Genomic DNA, 15,775 nt, shown 5'->3' with positions numbered 1-15,775 from the left:
TTTTAGCAATATTATCATCTATTATTTATTCTTACTGAGATTGATATGCTACTGATCAGATACTTGCTTTCGCTGCTCTGTGTATATTGTTATGATTATGCTGAACGAGGGTTAGCGTGAACACATTGGATCGGCCTCAGTTCCCACCGACCGCCGAAGGCAGCATACCTAGTTCGCGACGACATGTCATAAGCCAATGTGCCCGCTTCGAGCTTCAAAAGCTTTCAGCCTTTGGCATTGCACTATGCGGAAGTCTTTTTCTACCTTACAAAGTACTATGAAAGCCTCGTCGTGCTACCACAGATCATAGATTTCCTGTGCTATACCTTATAGCTCCGCCTCAACGTTTATCTCGCCGCAATGTCTCTTACACTTAAGATAACATCGTTGTTCGTGCGGACAGCCGCGAAGCCAATGGCTGTAAGTCTTCTCTATTGTTATTCGGATTCTAAGGCTGATCAATTATCTTCTATAGAATGCCATTAAGCGCAATGCTCACGAACATGAGAGGTTTCGCAGACTGTGTATTAAGTTCGCCCAAGGACTTCATCGGATCGACATGCGCATGCGACTCGGCCTTCTACAGGATCCTGCTGTGATCGACAGGCAGATAGCAAAAGAGGTTGCGGCAGCGGAGGCAGCTCGTAAGAAGGCACAGGCGCCTACTGTCAAAACCGAAGCGGAGATGGAAGCAGAAGAGGCCATGACGGAGAAGGAGAAGGAAGCAGCAAGGAAGAAAGTAGAAGCTTCTCACAGACCACGTATTCGGCCACTTTCCGAAGCAAAAGCGATTGAAACGGGAGCCAACTTCGTGGCTGAGACATTCATTTTCGCTGTGGGCATTAGTGTGATTGTGTTTGAGCAATGGCGCCAGAGACGCAAGGCGAAAAACGCGCGAGACGATATCAGGGAAGATTTAGAAGAGCTACAGCAGGAGTTCAAGAAAGTCAAGGCCGAGCTTGATGACTTGAAGGCAAAACAATCGTCGACCTCAAGCCTGGAGTCAGCAGGCGGGAAACTTCTAGGTTTCTGGAAATCAAAACCAGAAAACCAAACTTCGGACGATAAGAATCAAGAAAAACAAAAGGAGGAATTACAGGAGGGGAAAACTCAACCGCACCTCCAGCCATCATCCATTCCTACGGAAGCAACACAAGCCTTAGACCCGCATCAAGTGACTCCGGACACCAAGAAAGAGTAGAACTGGGAAAAAAAAAACCATTCCGCAAATCTCCATGACCGCATCATCTAACACCTTCCGCGATACCCGTTTGGATCACAGGTAGACCAATGTCTTTATGAATCTCCACCAGTGTATATAGATCTTGTTTTCTTCTCCGGATGCATTAGCATGTAAAAATATCATGTATGAATAGTACAATGTCTCATGACGACTCTCTCCTGATTTATTTTGTCTCTTCACTGCTCTTCCGCATCGGATCCAACTTCCACAATCACGTGTGAATCAGAGATTCGAGTAACGCCAGGGCGTGCCTTCCTCAATTGGCGGCGTGGATCGTGAAAGAAGCTCTCAAAGTTCACTCCTACGCATGAGACTTCCACCTTTCACAGTTGGTTGCAAAAAAACCCACTTTCCCGTCTGCTTAAATTCAAGGCGTGGTGCTGTAGAAGACCTAAGACGAGAATCCCAGAGAACATTGACTTAACAAGGCTCAGGTAATAACGAACACCTCTCAAACGCCAATCTTTCTACACCATCAATTGCTAATACTAGTCAAGATCCTAGGAAATGCCCCTCACTCCAGGAAACATGAGCAGCCATCAAGGATTCGCCAACCGAGATCTTCGATCAAGCCAGGTCACTCACATATCTGACCGAATGCAAATTCCCGCCAGTGACCACAACCATCTACCCGGTTTGAGATATCCACCCCACCTCGATGGCTCCAGTGACATCCGACAATTCTTCACACAAACACCATCAGCAGCAGCACTCCGGGCATCTGGTATAGCCAATAGGCCAGCCAACCATCCGCCCGTCCGAGGACCTGCCAATGTTACGGACCTCCTACCATGGTGCACGGCGACAGGTCGCCTAAGCGAGCCGCAAGTCATAGCTCTCAGCGACGTGGCTGGAAGTTTGAAGGAGTTGATGCTTCTATCGTTGCGTGCAATCAAGGAAGAAGGTACCAGACAGGCGGTTGAGAGTTTACTAGGCCCTGAACTTGCGAGATGTGTTATCGAGTTCTGGGCCGAAGAGTGGATTGCTGATGTATAGATGGAGTCACATGGATTTATCAATCAGGTCCATTATGGAGTGCAAATGGGGACGAAGAAAACCGGAGTCATGCAGGCTTAGTTACAAACCAGGGTAGAATCATGATATAAGGTCGACAGTAGTTTAAGTCCACATAGTTCCAAGTATTGCGGAGTTCTATATATTGAAAGCTAGAACTAAGTAAATGGAATCAATACTAAAATTTATTAAATACTAGATCCTTCAAAAGTAAAAAATAAAAAATAAAAAAAACACTGAATCCACCGACCAAGTCCATATCAAACCAGAAGCCTCACCCCAGAATTGGGGTGAGCTCTAGGGGAATCTCATAACCCGTAACATACTTGTCATAAGACTTTCTCCATAGGCTCTCGATAGCATTTCGTATCAATGCATCCCATGTCATGGATCGTAGTCCAACAGACATACATGCAAAGCCTCTTTCTTTCGATCGTCATATTAGCGGGATGATCTTCTTTTATGTAACCTGGATGAATTCCAGGGCCACTTTTACTGCCATATACCACCGCTAGCTATTCGATTGAACATCAGCTTGGCGAACTTTTTCTTCAGCATGACTACACTCCAAGCAGCAGAAAGCCTCTGGAATACCGTCCGTAAATCACTTCTGTCTATAAATTTGTGTTCTGCTAGATTTTTTCACGAATCGTGAAAGCTTCCCTCGCCTCCCAATATTTTGAACTTGAACCACTTTTGGTATCATACTTGAGATACTCTCAAACTGTCTAAACATGTGCCAGATCATTGTGCAGTCGAAATGACATGTTGCTAGGTCTTACCTCGCAAGAAGCACTCATAATTACGCAAAGAGTGTGTTTGTTTAGCGGGAAGTCGTGAAGAATAGGGCGCGATCCACATTGATCTGCGGTAGGTAGTATAGACCAAATCGAGTCACCATATTGCAGCGTGGTCTAAACGCTTTCTTCCCAGATTCTCGATCATCGGCAGTTTGTTATGAGTATGTGTAAGATTTCGAAATACGAGACGCGCACGTGAAATATATCTTGCTCCATATTTCTAGATTCAATGCGGGTTTTGCTCATTGCTCTCGGAAAGGACATTGTTCCGTAATCTAAGGCCTTCTAGAAGGACATTTTAAGGTTTCCCAAGAAGTTCTCATGTGATGGGAGTAAAGGTTCTTTTCTCCAAACCTTTCTCGGATTCACTCATGTAAACTTATGCCAATCGCGCTTCACATAGAAGTATGATAATCCGTCCATTACGGTGATGTACGGACATCCACAAACCATAGCATTAATGCCATCCTTTTGCAAGGAATTGAACATCAGGAGGTTTGCGAACAGGCTGTCTATGCTCCAGAACTTCGAACATGAAGGAACCATACATAGCCTTTTCACAAGTATGTAGACCGGATCTCGAAGTGGACATTCACTTGTTTGCTTGTGTTTTTTCAGTCGTTCTATCCGTCATTCAGACGAATGGCAGGTGAGTTAATTGCACGTTTCATCGCCATGTGCTGTGCCATTGATAAATGACGATCTAGTCGAGGGCCCTCCCAGCACAGAAACATTGTACTTTCGTAGTGCTGCTGTTAGGTGCTGCTTGATGGCTCATAGCATGAAACTTCTGCATGGAAATACAGTCGCTCATTCTTCGGAGTTTCTCATTTCGCTGAACTGGAAAGTCGACGTCCAAACCTCCCACATTCGGTGGATGATGTAGGCATGTCTATGCTTTTTAGTCACATGAAACGCATAAGTCATACGTATCAGATCTTGTTCGACAACACCAGTCATCCGTTCCATCGTATTGATTTGTTTATCGATTCTCTTGAGCCCAGCTCCAAGGCAGAACCATCAGTCTCTTTTGATGAAGGTTTTGGGCCTCTTTGATGCAGGTAATTATGCTGAGACTAGTGGCAAGGGATTGATGAACGAACTATGCGCGCAAAAGAACATCCCATGAACGCTGTACAGCTTCTGGAACATTTCAATTTGGTATGCATTAAATCCTTCCCACGAACCATTTGTTACCGACGAGCATGCTTCGAAGCAGAAGCATGGCATCATTATCGGGTACGACGTTCGTGGGGTCTGGGTCATGAACCACAGATCTCGAAAGTCGAGCTCATATTGTGAATTCTTCCTCGTTTCATGTTCCTTCCTCTTGTAATCCGAAGCAGCCTCCAAATCTACTGGCCATGGAAACAAGCATGGTGCCATGTCCAAATGCTTGATAAGCAGGAGACGACAGACCATTCCTGAGCGTCTGCACAATTTTGTATCGAGATTACGAGTCCGGTCCGCGGAACGGTCATACATTGTTTGTTTCAGCATTGTGTGCCTTTTCCCTTCGGGAGGCCATCGAAGGCTGTCCTCTTGAGTTAGTGGAGGGACGATTGCAGGGCCGCCACATAGGGGACTTTGTCACATAGGTAGCCAGTCATGTCATTGGACATGTCTAAGTTGGCAACAGCCTTCGATTATCCAACATTCCCTCGTTTTCCGAGGACTTCGATGGCCGTGGAATTCACGGGGACTGTTCATATGCATCGACCTTTTGGTCAAGCAGGTTGATATAGGAAAAGGATCTTTTCGGGCGAGAGCATTTTCCGTTTCTCGAAATTGTTTGAAGAGGAATCCAGGTGCTGCATTGGTTCGTGTTTGCCCAGCGAGTCACTGTAGATAGTGAAGCCATCAATGAAAACCCGCACATACCCCAGGCCGCGGCGAGATTGGATCTTCAGCCTTCTCAGGACTATGGTTTAGTCAAGTCCACAGTCAAACATGGCATAGCCGGATACAAATTTATCGGTGGAAGACAGTCCAACCATATGACGACAAGAAATTCATTATTGCGAAGTAGTGCCAGGAATGTTAAGGCGTCTCCATTATGCTTTTCTCTCCACATGAATGAAACCCGACCATTTCTTTTTTGCCCGACGAGAGCAGCTCATGCTTTTCTTTCTGTAATAGGTTTGTTACTCGTGGGTCTCCACATGTTTCGAGTAATTGTTGTGTTTTCCATTCTCACAGGTGGTGATCATCGTTGTTGGCTGAACAATGCAGGAGCCCAGAAAGAAACTGATTGAGTCTTGTGTGTCCGGATACCGGACCACATGGGTCAGGACATATGTGGCGTAGTAGTAAGTTCCATTGCCAGAAAAACCTTAAGCTTGTCAAAACAGCCAACGCCAGGACATTCAGCTACCAGTTTCGGTACTGAGTAGATACAATCATTATAAACGACCATAACAGCTGGTATAGGTACGAGTGAAGCAAAGAACAGGCGAGTCTCATTCCATGAACGTCAGTCGCGTTTTAAAATCTCATGTACGTTGGGAGGTACCAATGATGCAGGAAACACTTCTCCATTTAATCACATTCAAGCGTCGTCGGAACATGTTCATGGCCCATATTTAGTCGAAAGTTGAAGCCAGACTTTATAGAGCACGCCAAAACCAGACATGTCCCATCTGCCATTACTCTTTCAGACACTCTAACATCTGTGGCGGACGAGATCGCTAAATAAACTTATCGTTTCGGATGATGGCGTAACTCGAAAGAAGATCCACCGACATGGTTTGAATCTTCATGTTCTCGAAAAAAAGGAGACACGGCACAATCATAGGAGGTTGTTGAACCACGAAGCTTTCCCAGCACATGTTATGACTGCTTCTATTGTTGTCACACAGACACACATATGCTCCGACTATTGGATATTTTCACCGGAAAGAGAATCATGATCTCTCTTGCCTAACTGATGGATTCTTCGTTTTTGGGACAGACAGTGCTCCAACATTCTCAATTTCCAAGACCCTGTTTCGACGCAGGGACAAGGATCCATTCGTGCTGCAGAATTGCATTTTCTGCTGGATCTCGAGAACCGCATTATTCCCCTTCATATGCTTTCGAGAGCACAACATGCGTTGAATCCAAAATCAGTTTTCATTAGTTTCACGATCCCACAGGTCCTCCAAACATGCAAGTGGGAGGACAAATTTTTCGGACTGGTCCGACGTCCATGGCTACTTTTCCAGAGCGTTGTTTCTGGCACAATGGGCCAAGATCTCGAGACCACGAAGCATCATCGTTGCCTTCTGATTTTTTTTTTCGATCTCGGTCCCACAAAGCACGACGCCAAACATTGTATTTCTTTCGGTCACGGCACCACATCATCTTTACGTCGCAGTAGTTTCGATACAGCCCGCTCGAAAGGAGAATCCAGCATGTTACAACTGCTGGTTCGTTTGTCAAGACGGCAACCGAAGCCCACACATGGCGCACGCGATGTACGGTTTTCGACAGACACATGGGCTTGAGCTAAGACTGGTTCTCATTCCGCTTCATCGAGGCGAAGCAGATACGAAGCCCGCACATGTCTTGCATATAACGCAAGGTTTTCGACGCACACATGGGCTTGAGCTAAGACTGGTTCTCATCCCACCTCATGATGTCAGATTGGATGTTTCGAACGAAACACCAACCTCCGCATTTTGACGAAGGCAAGCGATGTATAACCGAAGGTTATACTCGATATGCCTTTGGAGGATTGAACTTTCTCATTCCAGCGCATGGCATCTGATTTGGATAGTTTGATCGCAAGATCGTCGGACGCATTTTGACGAAGGCAAGCGATGTGTAACCGAGGTTCATACTCGATGTGTTTTTGAAGGATTGAACTTTTTCCGTTTCTCGATGGAACATTTGGGGTTTTTGGACCCGGGGAAGCATTAGAGTTTTCAAGAGCAGCTTTTTGGTTGGGAGAGGAGTTGTTGAAGTGTGAGGAAAGGGAGGAGGGGAGAAGGGGAGGCGTAGGGGGTTTACATATGTGGTCTCCGGGATTTCGTCTGAAGATGTTGGGAGGTCGGGGCGTTGGTAAGTAGGTCATGAGGGGGTGAGGTGGTGCGTTTGATAATGTCAGGAGGTAGATGTTGGGAGGGGGGATCCTGTATGTATATGCATCACGATGGTAATGGGAAACGGTAAAGTGGGCGGGCAATGGGTGGGAAGTGGTATTGGCTATTCACATTCACGGTTATGTTGAGTTTGTTTGGACGTCTGCATGCACGTTTTTTTGTGATTGATATTTTTCATGAACCTCTAATGGTTGTTGGCGTTCGTAAATGTCTACGACACCTGGTCTTCGTTCCTTAGCTCTGTTTGCCGTGCTCTTCAATAATGTACTCGTTTGATACACATCTCCTTCGTTCCTCCAACAACACCCAACGCTCGCTCGACCTCATGCCTCCCCCCTTTTCCCAGTAGAGTAATATAGATTTGCAAAAATTTGATTCCCCCAATGGAAATGATCATTGCACCTGATAACGCCGTGCAGTCTCTTGTGGAAACCAAAAAACAAATAATTGGGACAATGGACTATTCCATGCAGGTGAATACGACAAACGTGCATATGTAGATGATGAGTTTGATTCGTTCAGGAAGATGTGGGGGTTTAGTTAGAGTGCATCTTCTTGATCTTGTTTGCACCCTCGTAGACCGCGCGGTCTACGGCGGCAGCGACTGTGAGCGTTCCACCGATGACGGCGCAGAGGCCGACGAGGAAGCCGGAGAAGGTCTTGGCGCGGACCTCGCGGTTGATGACCTTCATAGGGGAGATGTCCTGTGTTGCGGAATGAGTTCTGTGTGATTCGGGAGATCGGGGAGGCAAGAAACACTTACGTATGAGAAGAAGACACCGGGAATGCCGCCACGAGCGTGGAGACGCTCCTTGTGGTTGGCATCCTCATCGGATCCGCCACCGAGGCTTCGCTTGTGGCTTGTAACAGAGTACTGGTGGGTTTCAATGCTGCCTTTGTAGCTGCCTTCAATAGTACCACCGAGGATATCGTCGTGCTTTGAGGGGCGGGGGGCTTCCTTCTCCCATCCAAGGGGAAGGTATGCTGTGGAGACGACCTTGACGAAGTACATGAAGTTGTATGCCTTCTCTTCGGTGTGCTGCTCGGTATCATCGAGCGGGTTGATATGGTGGTTAGTCCATCCACCAGGTCCAGTCGCAGCATGGTTCTTCTGCATGTTTTGGATGACAGCATCAGAAAGCTGGGGGCCAAATCGCAAATGATGGATCTTGTGGGTGAAAGTATGGGTTTCGTCCTTGAAGTAGTTCTCCAAGTCGTGGACATGCAGATTTCCGTTGGAGAAGGACTTTCCTGGTGCAATGTGGAAGTTTCCAATGACCTTATTTACACGGATACCGCCCTCGAGACGGCACCCTTCCTTACGCTGAGCGTCGAGATGCTCGGCATAGTGTTCACGTTCGCACTGCTCCACGCCTTCGCCGCGACCGAAGGACCACGAGACCGAGGCGTAGGCGTCGCGCACTTCGTCACAGGTGTTGCAGCATCCGGGCTTGCTCGCAGCGTTGGGGGGAGGTGCGCCATAGCATTCACCGCAGTATCCTGGGTCCAAATGTGCAGCCTCGTCCTTGTGTCTATTGCGAAATTAGAATGTTGTTTCCGCCAGGCAAAGCACCAGCTGTGCTTGTAGGCGCATAACTCACAGATCCAAAGCCTTGGTCTCAATGACCCTGCTTCCCTCGCTTTCCGGCGAGAGCCTCACTTTGTTGATTCCATGGTTCACGCCCATCTGTAGGTCTCCAGAGACATCCATAACATCGAGGGTGAGAAGCTCGCAAGGCACCCGCGGGAAGGTGATGTTCATCGATATCTCCATCTTCTCTCCTCGACCTTTATCCACGATAAGCTCCGGCGACACAGTGACTCTCCTGTAATCCGCCCACTCTCCCCATGCCAGCCATAAAATAATAATCAAACTCGTTATCGTCACAATGCCTCCGCTCGTCGTTCGAACCCGCGCGTCTTCCACGGTTTTGGTGAAGGCATCAAGCCTTGTGAATCGCGACTTCGCGGGCATTGTGAGTGTAGGGGTGCGGTAGACCTGAATTCGATTGCTATTTTATGCTAGAAGAAGGAATAAGGATTGTTGCTGAGGGAGGTCTGAGACGTTGCGCAGGATGCTGGTGGAAACCGCCGGGGAAGACCTAGACCACCGAAGGCCAATTGAACGTTTCAGTTGCAATTGCGCGCAGAGAGGTTGTTGAAGGATAAAAAGAACGAGAACAGCACGACCAGTGCTTAAGGAAACTGGACCATTACACAGAGGAGAAAAGAAGTTTGAATTGATTGACGTCGCGCGCTGGCGAGTTCGGCTGAATGAATAGAGGACAGCTATACACGAATGTTTTAGCTTCCAGGCCCAGGTACTGCCGTCAGATTACAAGAAGCCACTATACCGTTCGTGGTTAGCACCTCGGGGATCGAACTACGAGGGGCACGTGGCGGATCGTTCAAACGTCTTCCGAGTGTTACATACTTTCTGAAATAGAACAAGTGAGTGTCACCAGTATTAACGGAACATAGCTTTGTGCAGAATTAAAATGCATAGTATTTACATGTGCATGCAAGTGTGGTATCTTCGAAAACAAGCTCTCAAAATGCGAAATTATGCGACATAACGATCCTCCTCCTTATCAACTCTAATGCGACTTCCTCTGCGCATTAGCAAGCGCGCTATTCAAAGCGGCTGTGATGTCGACATGGAATAATGGCCTATTGAGACCTTGTACAACTACAATCCGTTGCTGCTTTTGGTTACCATATCCATGGTACGCTTTGCTAGCACCAAGTTGATGATCCAGGTCTTCAGACGAGGAGGATTGAGAAGCGCTTCGTCCTGCAGCGGGATGGGTAGTATGCTCTAGATCGTGCTTAGCCGCCAATGCAGCAGCATGCCTGATCTCACGTTCCTCAGCCTCAGTTGTAGCGCTCAAGCTTCCTCCCATATCTGCAACACTGAAGATCGGCTTCCATCGATGAATCTCGGACCCTTCGGGCTCCGGAGTATAGTAGCCGAATCCAGCAGCGGCAAGTGCACGTTTGGTCCATCGATTGTTGATGTTACAGAAGTGCCAATCTACCGTGTCGGGAGCTGCATATCGGTCTAGCTGGTTTCGCACATCGATCAAATTCTGAATGGAGGTAATGTCGACGTTGTTCACGGAGGAGAAATCAAGGATGATGGACTTGAGCGTAGGTCGCTCATCGGTGGGGTCAACCTCCTTGCCACGGCGTGGGCCCGGGTCGTTCCAGGGGCGATCCTATCTCTGTTAGTATGGATGGATGACAAAAAAGTAGTAAAACTTACACCAGGTCTTCCATATGTTGCTGGATTAGTGCGACGTGTCTTTTTGAATATGGTCGCAACCAACTCGTCCAGGTAGTGATTGGCATTGGGATAATTGAAGCCTTCGGAAAACCGATAGATGAAAATGCCTGGATACGGGTCCTCTAGCTGAATCTGAGGATTGGAGCCATCATTATGGTCGATTGGAAGGAACACATTCCGCACAGAATCTTCATTCTCAGATGGACTCTTCTTGCGTGGATTGAAAGGCTTGTCTTCCTTGGCTTCATCGCTTCGGTCCAGGAGATGGTCGCCGATGACTGAATGAATCTTTGCTCTGCCCAAGAAACGACCCTTGGCCTTGAAGGCACGGAATATCCACAAGGCAGCAGAAACAGAGATAGTGGTATAAATGCCGTTCTCGATGCTGCTAAAGATGGTGACGAAAACACCGGCGAAGAAAATGGGCACCTCTAGAGGCGAGATTCTCCAAAATTGATAAACGGTGTTGGGAGGGGTGATGAGATCTCCGACAGCGTGGATGATGACTCCAGCCAGTGCAGCATTTGGAATGTACCAAAACATTGCGGGGAGGGCATAGATGGCCAACAGGACGACGATAGCAGTTATGACACCAGCGAAAGGAGTTCGTACGCCAGCCTTCGACTTGATGGCTGTTCTGGAGAAAGACCCAGTTGCAGGATAAGCGCCCAAGAATGGTCCAAGGACGTTAGTGACGCCAATAGCAACCAATTCCTGGGAGGGATCGATAGTGTAGTTGTTCACCCTTCCAAAGGACTTGGAGATCGATATGTGCTCGATCAAGAGCACAATTACAGTTGAAGGGAGCTCACTTGCGAAAGCGGAGATGATATCGGTCGTGATGTGGGGAACCCTTGCATGCTGAAAACCTGAAAAACAGTTAGACAAAAAATAGTACAGTAGGTCGTTATTACATACCTCGCGGAACTTTGCCAAGAGTAGCGAACTTTGGCTTTGTCCCATTTGCCTTATGACTCCTGTTAACCAAATAGCTGATGAGGATGTATAGCAAGATAACGAAGGCAGTTCGCAATGTGCTAATGAAAAAGAACGTCTTCTGCCTTGACGGGTAGCGCTTTCCCAGATAGGTGCAGACGCCACGGATGATATAGAGCATGGCCAATGCAGTCAACCCAATGGCTGCGTTCAGGTCGGACCGTCCAAGATGCTTCAGGATGTTGATTGCTACCTTATAGGTCGCTTCGCGCGTGGAGAAACCCGTTATTCCCATCATAGTAGGCACTTGTCCTACTGCAATGTTGATGGCCGAACCGGTCATGAAGGCACTGATTGCCGCGAGGGTGATAAGATCGACAATCCATCCCAGACGAGCGAGGCCAAGGAATAGAACGATAGAACCGGCGATAATTGCGAGTGAAGATGCAATTATATCTCGGGGGACGTCGTGGAGCTTCTTCTCAGCACTGAGGACAACATTTCCGGTGACGGTGGAAAGAACAGCGACCGGCTGCTGAATTGTTAGATGCTGATGAGTATGAAGATCGAGATTTTACTTACGCCGATAGTGATGTCCTTTGAGGTAGCAAAGAACCAATAAAGCAACACACCCATGAATGATGAGTAAAGACCAAACTCAGGAGGCAGTTGAGCAAGTTTTGCATATGCCATACTCTGTGGAACAACGACGGCACCGACCGTAATACCTAATTCTTTTTAGCTTGGCCGATAACAGCAGAGCATGCAAAACAAACCTGCGACGAGATCTCCAATAAGCCATTGTAGATTATATCGTGTAATCCAGTTCAAAAATGGGAAGAGTCGAACGAGATAATTGACGATATCTCGGCCTGACGGGGTCACTTCGCGAAGCCAGTCCATAGCGGTGGGTTCCTCTTCAACATATGTGTCTGCCGAAGTGACAGAAAACACAGATTCTCCTCTGGTAATGCGCTCCGATCCAGTTTCATTGCGGTAGTGCAAATCAATCCCAAGTACCTTGGCCAGGCCATGGCCAATCTTGGTGGTTGTAGAGGCCATGGTTACGTGGTGAACCTCCAAGTTGATAGAGAAGCAATACGAGTTATGGGTCTGTCAAAGAGAATATAAAGGTTAAGAACCAAATCCCCTAAAAAGCACACGACCTCCAGCGGGCTGGGTTCGAGGCAGGGATGACAAGCTTCGATAAGCTCACACAAGCTACCACATGCAAGTATATGGCGTCTGGTTTTATTGAAATTAGGCCAGGAATGTCGTAGGAGATCGTGGCTGCGGGATATACCAGGGTTGCGTCTGGCACCTGGACCCAGATCTAGGAGCAGGAAATGAAAAGGAAGACCTCGATGTAGCCGCGGATTGGTGAAATTAAGAACGGGCGATCTGAGATGGGGGTAGGGATGTCAACCAGCAACAGCTCGTAGGCCCAAGAAAGAAAGGATTGGCGATATCAAATGTCACTGCTGAATCTTTGGCGATTTGAAGGGACTATTGCGTGACAAGAGGCGTTCATTTGATATCAAATAGGATGCGCGGTGAATGACGGCGAAGGGACAGCTAAGTCCAATATGAGAGTATAACTCCGGCAACGGCGGGCAGACATTTCATCTTTTGAGGAAGGGCTTGACCAGGTCAGCTCAACAGACTTGCTGGTTTGATACAATATTTTTAGTAGTGACATAATAAAAATATTTAAAAGGTTCATCATCCCGCACTGGCGCAGACGCGGATTCTGCTTGGAGAGTGGATGTGGTGTGGATGGAAGAGCAAGTGACAAGCGTGATGTAGTCATGTTAGAGCGTTCCAAGCGGAGAGTGGATATGCAATTGGTAGGGATGGCGGGAGCGCAGGGTTTGTCGGGATGACCAGTGAGTGACCGACCCGTCTCGCTAGGGAAAGATACTCCAATGAACTGGCATCGATTCCCCACCAACGATGATGTGCTTTTGTGGGGCAATGTCGTTTTCTTTCGCATGTCCACGGCTACCTCTCCCTTTGCTGTATGTCGCCATCTGACCTTCTCTCGTTCTGGCCTGCAAATGTTCAATGTTTGTACATCTTGTGCAAACAAGTAATCATCTGCACTAAGCGTGAGCAATAACAGCGTCCGCGCAATTCGCCCGTCGGCCAGGCATCTGCAGTGACATCCCCATTACCCTTGCATAGTTATCTGCCGTGGTCTCTATGCTCTGTCGAGTTGTCAGATTCAATCGTTCCGAGACCGCCTTACCCGTTGTTTCTGGGCGTGGGTATCTAGGCGTGCGTCATGTAAATCTCTGTGCACTCGCCTCGGAGATGCTTCCCGTTGACTATCAGGAGGTACCCTCGAGAGCTTTCGATCAACTAAACCTTTTGTTTTGTTTGGATTCAAATGCGTTTCCTCTATGGACACAGTGCGAATCAAGTTGTGCGCATGTAATGAACATCTTCATCGATATACCAATAGTGTATAAGGTCAGAGATGAGCGCACGTGTATGTTAAAAACGTGTGGCGCAAAGGAATCGTTGAAATAAGCTCACAGGCGAGCTGCAGCTGGCACGTGGTCGCTCTTGGATCCCATGTTCATACGGTAACATGTAGTGCTGTGTAAGGTCGCAATGGGTGATCATACGTGGAGTTATTGGACTTCAAAGGGTATTTGTTCTTCTTGAAGGGAATATAGACCTTCGCGTGATTAGAGACATCACGGATATGAAATAAAGCCCCCAATTTGTGACCGGTAAAAGGGTTCTACTCCGATTGGGAGTTAGCAAATGAGCAGGAAGAGAAGACAACATTGGGCGGCTATGATCTCGTATGCAAGTCTTGCATATAAACCTATTGATTCATTTAATCTCGTTCTTGACGCGAAGGCGGGGAGAATTGCATATGCAATATTGAGGAGCGGGAAAGTTGAGAGAATGGAGGAATTGAAGAGAAGAATGCGGGGAACTTTTAGAAGATATTAGCGTGGTTGACAACCGGGACCTGCCAAGCCCAAGCAACGCGACTTCCGAATGTGATCCCAAACAATCAACGTCAAGCTGTAAATCAAACCTGGAAATTCTACCATTGCGCGGCGCAACCCTTCCGATACACCATGACAAACCTCGACGTACTCCTCTTAAGAGGTCCTTTAGCTAGCGGCAACGTTGAAGATGGTATGAACGACCTGCGCCATACAATCCTTTCCGAAGGCATCCCTGCGAACAGCGAGGGTATGGTAAGTTCACATCGGCTTGCGCTCATTCGACCATAATGAGCCGTCGCAAACATTCTCAGACTTCTTACTGACGGTATATACACAGTCAGAACTGCGCATGTACATCTGGCTTATCCTACTGAACGTTCCGCCCCTCAAAACCGATATTTACCTCGATCTCGTCCAACAAGGCGCCTCACCAGCGCACACCAAAATCCAAAACGACACCTTCCGTACCTTCCAAGGCGACCCTCTTTTCCGTCGTCGTGTCACACAGAACAGTATAACTCGCGTCCTCAATGCGGTGGCGTGGCGACTAAACGACGCGCATGAGGCGCGCGTAAACGGCTGGATGTCCCCTCCGACATTATCAGAGTTCGGCGGCAGCCCTGACACATCGCTGCTGTCCCGACATTCTTTCACAACGGGAGCGCGCACAGATGCGTCGACCACCAATGACGCGGAGCAGATCGGCTACGTACAGGGCATGAACGTGCTATGCGGCCCGTTTCTATACGCCGCTCGGAGTGAGATCGAAGCTTTCGCTGGATTCGAAAGATTGATCACGGTTGAGTGCCCTGGATATGTCAGAGGGTCGATGGATGGCGTGCATAAGGGTCTCGCGTTGGTCGACAGGGTGTTGGAGGTGGTCGACCCGAAGCTGTACTCCCACCTCATGAACAACCACATGGAAGCCAGGATATACGCCTTTGCTTCCGTACTTACCATGTGCGCATGCACACCACCTCTACCTGAAGTCCTCCAACTCTGGGACTTCCTCTTCGCTTATGGTCCTCACCTCAATATTCTCTGCATCGTTGCCCAACTGATTTTGATCCGAGATCAAATCCTAGACAGCCCAAGGTGAGTTCTCCACATCCCTTTCATCCCAGGATTTCCGCTTACTTTCTGCATAGTCCAAATCAGATCCTCCGCAATCTCCCGAGTCTGCACGCAAAGCAGATCATCCAAGTAGCGATGACTTTTGTTGCCAAGATACCCGAAGCCATGTACGAAGAAATCATCAACCACGCGAAATGAGGCCTGGAGCCTTCAATTAATGATTAATGATCTGGATGATTTCTTGCAAAAAGTCTTTTTTTCGTCGTTGGCGTTGGAGTAACTATATTACTGTATGAATATACCTTTTCGATTTTGATCTTGACGCGGCAACATGCTCCAGTGTGACCTTCAGATATGCTTTGTACTTTATG

General features: G+C 47.8%; 6 protein-coding genes across 6 annotated transcripts; 3 read left to right on the top strand and 3 right to left on the bottom strand.

Moving 5' to 3' along the window:
- The first annotated feature begins 15 nt into the window (after positions 1 to 15).
- On the top strand, positions 16 to 1,560 carry BU24DRAFT_394168 (uncharacterized protein). Its single transcript, XM_033525219.1, has 2 exons — positions 16 to 420; positions 476 to 1,560. Exons 1-2 carry the CDS (start codon positions 361 to 363, stop codon positions 1,199 to 1,201), a joined length of 786 nt encoding a protein of 261 aa, XP_033381738.1. The 5' UTR covers positions 16 to 360; the 3' UTR covers positions 1,202 to 1,560.
- On the top strand, positions 1,445 to 2,352 carry BU24DRAFT_236777 (uncharacterized protein). Its single transcript, XM_033522245.1, has 2 exons — positions 1,445 to 1,677; positions 1,741 to 2,352. Exon 2 carries the CDS (start codon positions 1,751 to 1,753, stop codon positions 2,237 to 2,239), a length of 489 nt encoding a protein of 162 aa, XP_033381737.1. The 5' UTR covers positions 1,445 to 1,677; positions 1,741 to 1,750; the 3' UTR covers positions 2,240 to 2,352.
- Positions 2,353 to 7,281: 4,929 nt separating this feature from the next.
- On the bottom strand, positions 7,282 to 9,423 carry BU24DRAFT_442491 (endoplasmic reticulum-golgi intermediate compartment protein 3). The gene is made up of 3 exons (XM_033530531.1): positions 8,741 to 9,423; positions 7,903 to 8,671; positions 7,282 to 7,843 (listed from the first exon to the last, which is right to left on the bottom strand). Exons 1-3 carry the CDS (start codon positions 9,112 to 9,114, stop codon positions 7,676 to 7,678), a joined length of 1,311 nt encoding a protein of 436 aa, XP_033381736.1. The 5' UTR covers positions 9,115 to 9,423; the 3' UTR covers positions 7,282 to 7,675.
- A 313-nt stretch (positions 9,424 to 9,736) lies between these two features.
- Positions 9,737 to 12,423, bottom strand: BU24DRAFT_350923 (sulfate permease-like protein; the record flags this gene model as incomplete). The annotated part of the gene is made up of 5 exons (XM_033523664.1): positions 9,737 to 10,357; positions 10,405 to 11,294; positions 11,344 to 11,893; positions 11,944 to 12,089; positions 12,138 to 12,423. The coding sequence occupies 5 exons, from the start codon at positions 12,421 to 12,423 to the stop codon at positions 9,737 to 9,739; spliced, it is 2,493 nt and encodes an 830-aa protein (XP_033381735.1).
- Positions 12,424 to 12,660: 237 nt separating this feature from the next.
- On the bottom strand, positions 12,661 to 13,458 carry BU24DRAFT_236753 (uncharacterized protein). The gene has a single exon (XM_033522244.1). The coding sequence runs from the start codon at positions 13,352 to 13,354 to the stop codon at positions 12,899 to 12,901; it is 456 nt and encodes a 151-aa protein (XP_033381734.1). The 5' UTR covers positions 13,355 to 13,458; the 3' UTR covers positions 12,661 to 12,898.
- A 937-nt stretch (positions 13,459 to 14,395) lies between these two features.
- BU24DRAFT_424396 (cell division control protein-like protein) lies at positions 14,396 to 15,761 on the top strand. The gene is made up of 3 exons (XM_033528493.1): positions 14,396 to 14,582; positions 14,668 to 15,425; positions 15,479 to 15,761. The coding sequence occupies exons 1-3, from the start codon at positions 14,460 to 14,462 to the stop codon at positions 15,600 to 15,602; spliced, it is 1,005 nt and encodes a 334-aa protein (XP_033381733.1). The 5' UTR covers positions 14,396 to 14,459; the 3' UTR covers positions 15,603 to 15,761.
- The last annotated feature ends 14 nt before the right edge of the window (positions 15,762 to 15,775 follow it).

Source organism: Aaosphaeria arxii (genome assembly GCF_010015735.1).
Source record: "Aaosphaeria arxii CBS 175.79 unplaced genomic scaffold BU24scaffold_6, whole genome shotgun sequence".
NCBI lineage: Eukaryota > Fungi > Ascomycota > Dothideomycetes > Pleosporales > Aaosphaeria > Aaosphaeria arxii.
Note: the sequence above shows the minus strand (reverse complement) of the source record. Positions and strands in the feature narration are given on the sequence as shown.

Excerpts from the sequence above, each read along its gene's own strand:
- BU24DRAFT_394168 (XM_033525219.1), top strand. The coding sequence starts at position 361 with ATGTCTCTTACACTTAAGATAACATCGTTGTTCGTGCGGACAGCCGCG. Across the intron at positions 421-475 it reads CAGCCGCGAAGCCAATGGCT|AATGCCATTAAGCGCAATGC; the intron begins GTAAGTCTTCTC and ends TATCTTCTATAG.
- BU24DRAFT_236777 (XM_033522245.1), top strand. The coding sequence starts at position 1,751 with ATGCCCCTCACTCCAGGAAACATGAGCAGCCATCAAGGATTCGCCAAC.
- BU24DRAFT_442491 (XM_033530531.1), bottom strand. The coding sequence starts at position 9,114 with ATGCCCGCGAAGTCGCGATTCACAAGGCTTGATGCCTTCACCAAAACC. Across the intron at positions 8,672-8,740 it reads GAGACCAAGGCTTTGGATCT|ACACAAGGACGAGGCTGCAC; the intron begins GTGAGTTATGCG and ends ATTTCGCAATAG. Across the intron at positions 7,844-7,902 it reads CCGGTGTCTTCTTCTCATAC|GACATCTCCCCTATGAAGGT; the intron begins GTAAGTGTTTCT and ends TCCGCAACACAG.
- BU24DRAFT_236753 (XM_033522244.1), bottom strand. The coding sequence starts at position 13,354 with ATGCGAAAGAAAACGACATTGCCCCACAAAAGCACATCATCGTTGGTG.
- BU24DRAFT_424396 (XM_033528493.1), top strand. The coding sequence starts at position 14,460 with ATGACAAACCTCGACGTACTCCTCTTAAGAGGTCCTTTAGCTAGCGGC. Across the intron at positions 14,583-14,667 it reads CTGCGAACAGCGAGGGTATG|TCAGAACTGCGCATGTACAT; the intron begins GTAAGTTCACAT and ends GTATATACACAG. Across the intron at positions 15,426-15,478 it reads CAAATCCTAGACAGCCCAAG|TCCAAATCAGATCCTCCGCA; the intron begins GTGAGTTCTCCA and ends CTTTCTGCATAG.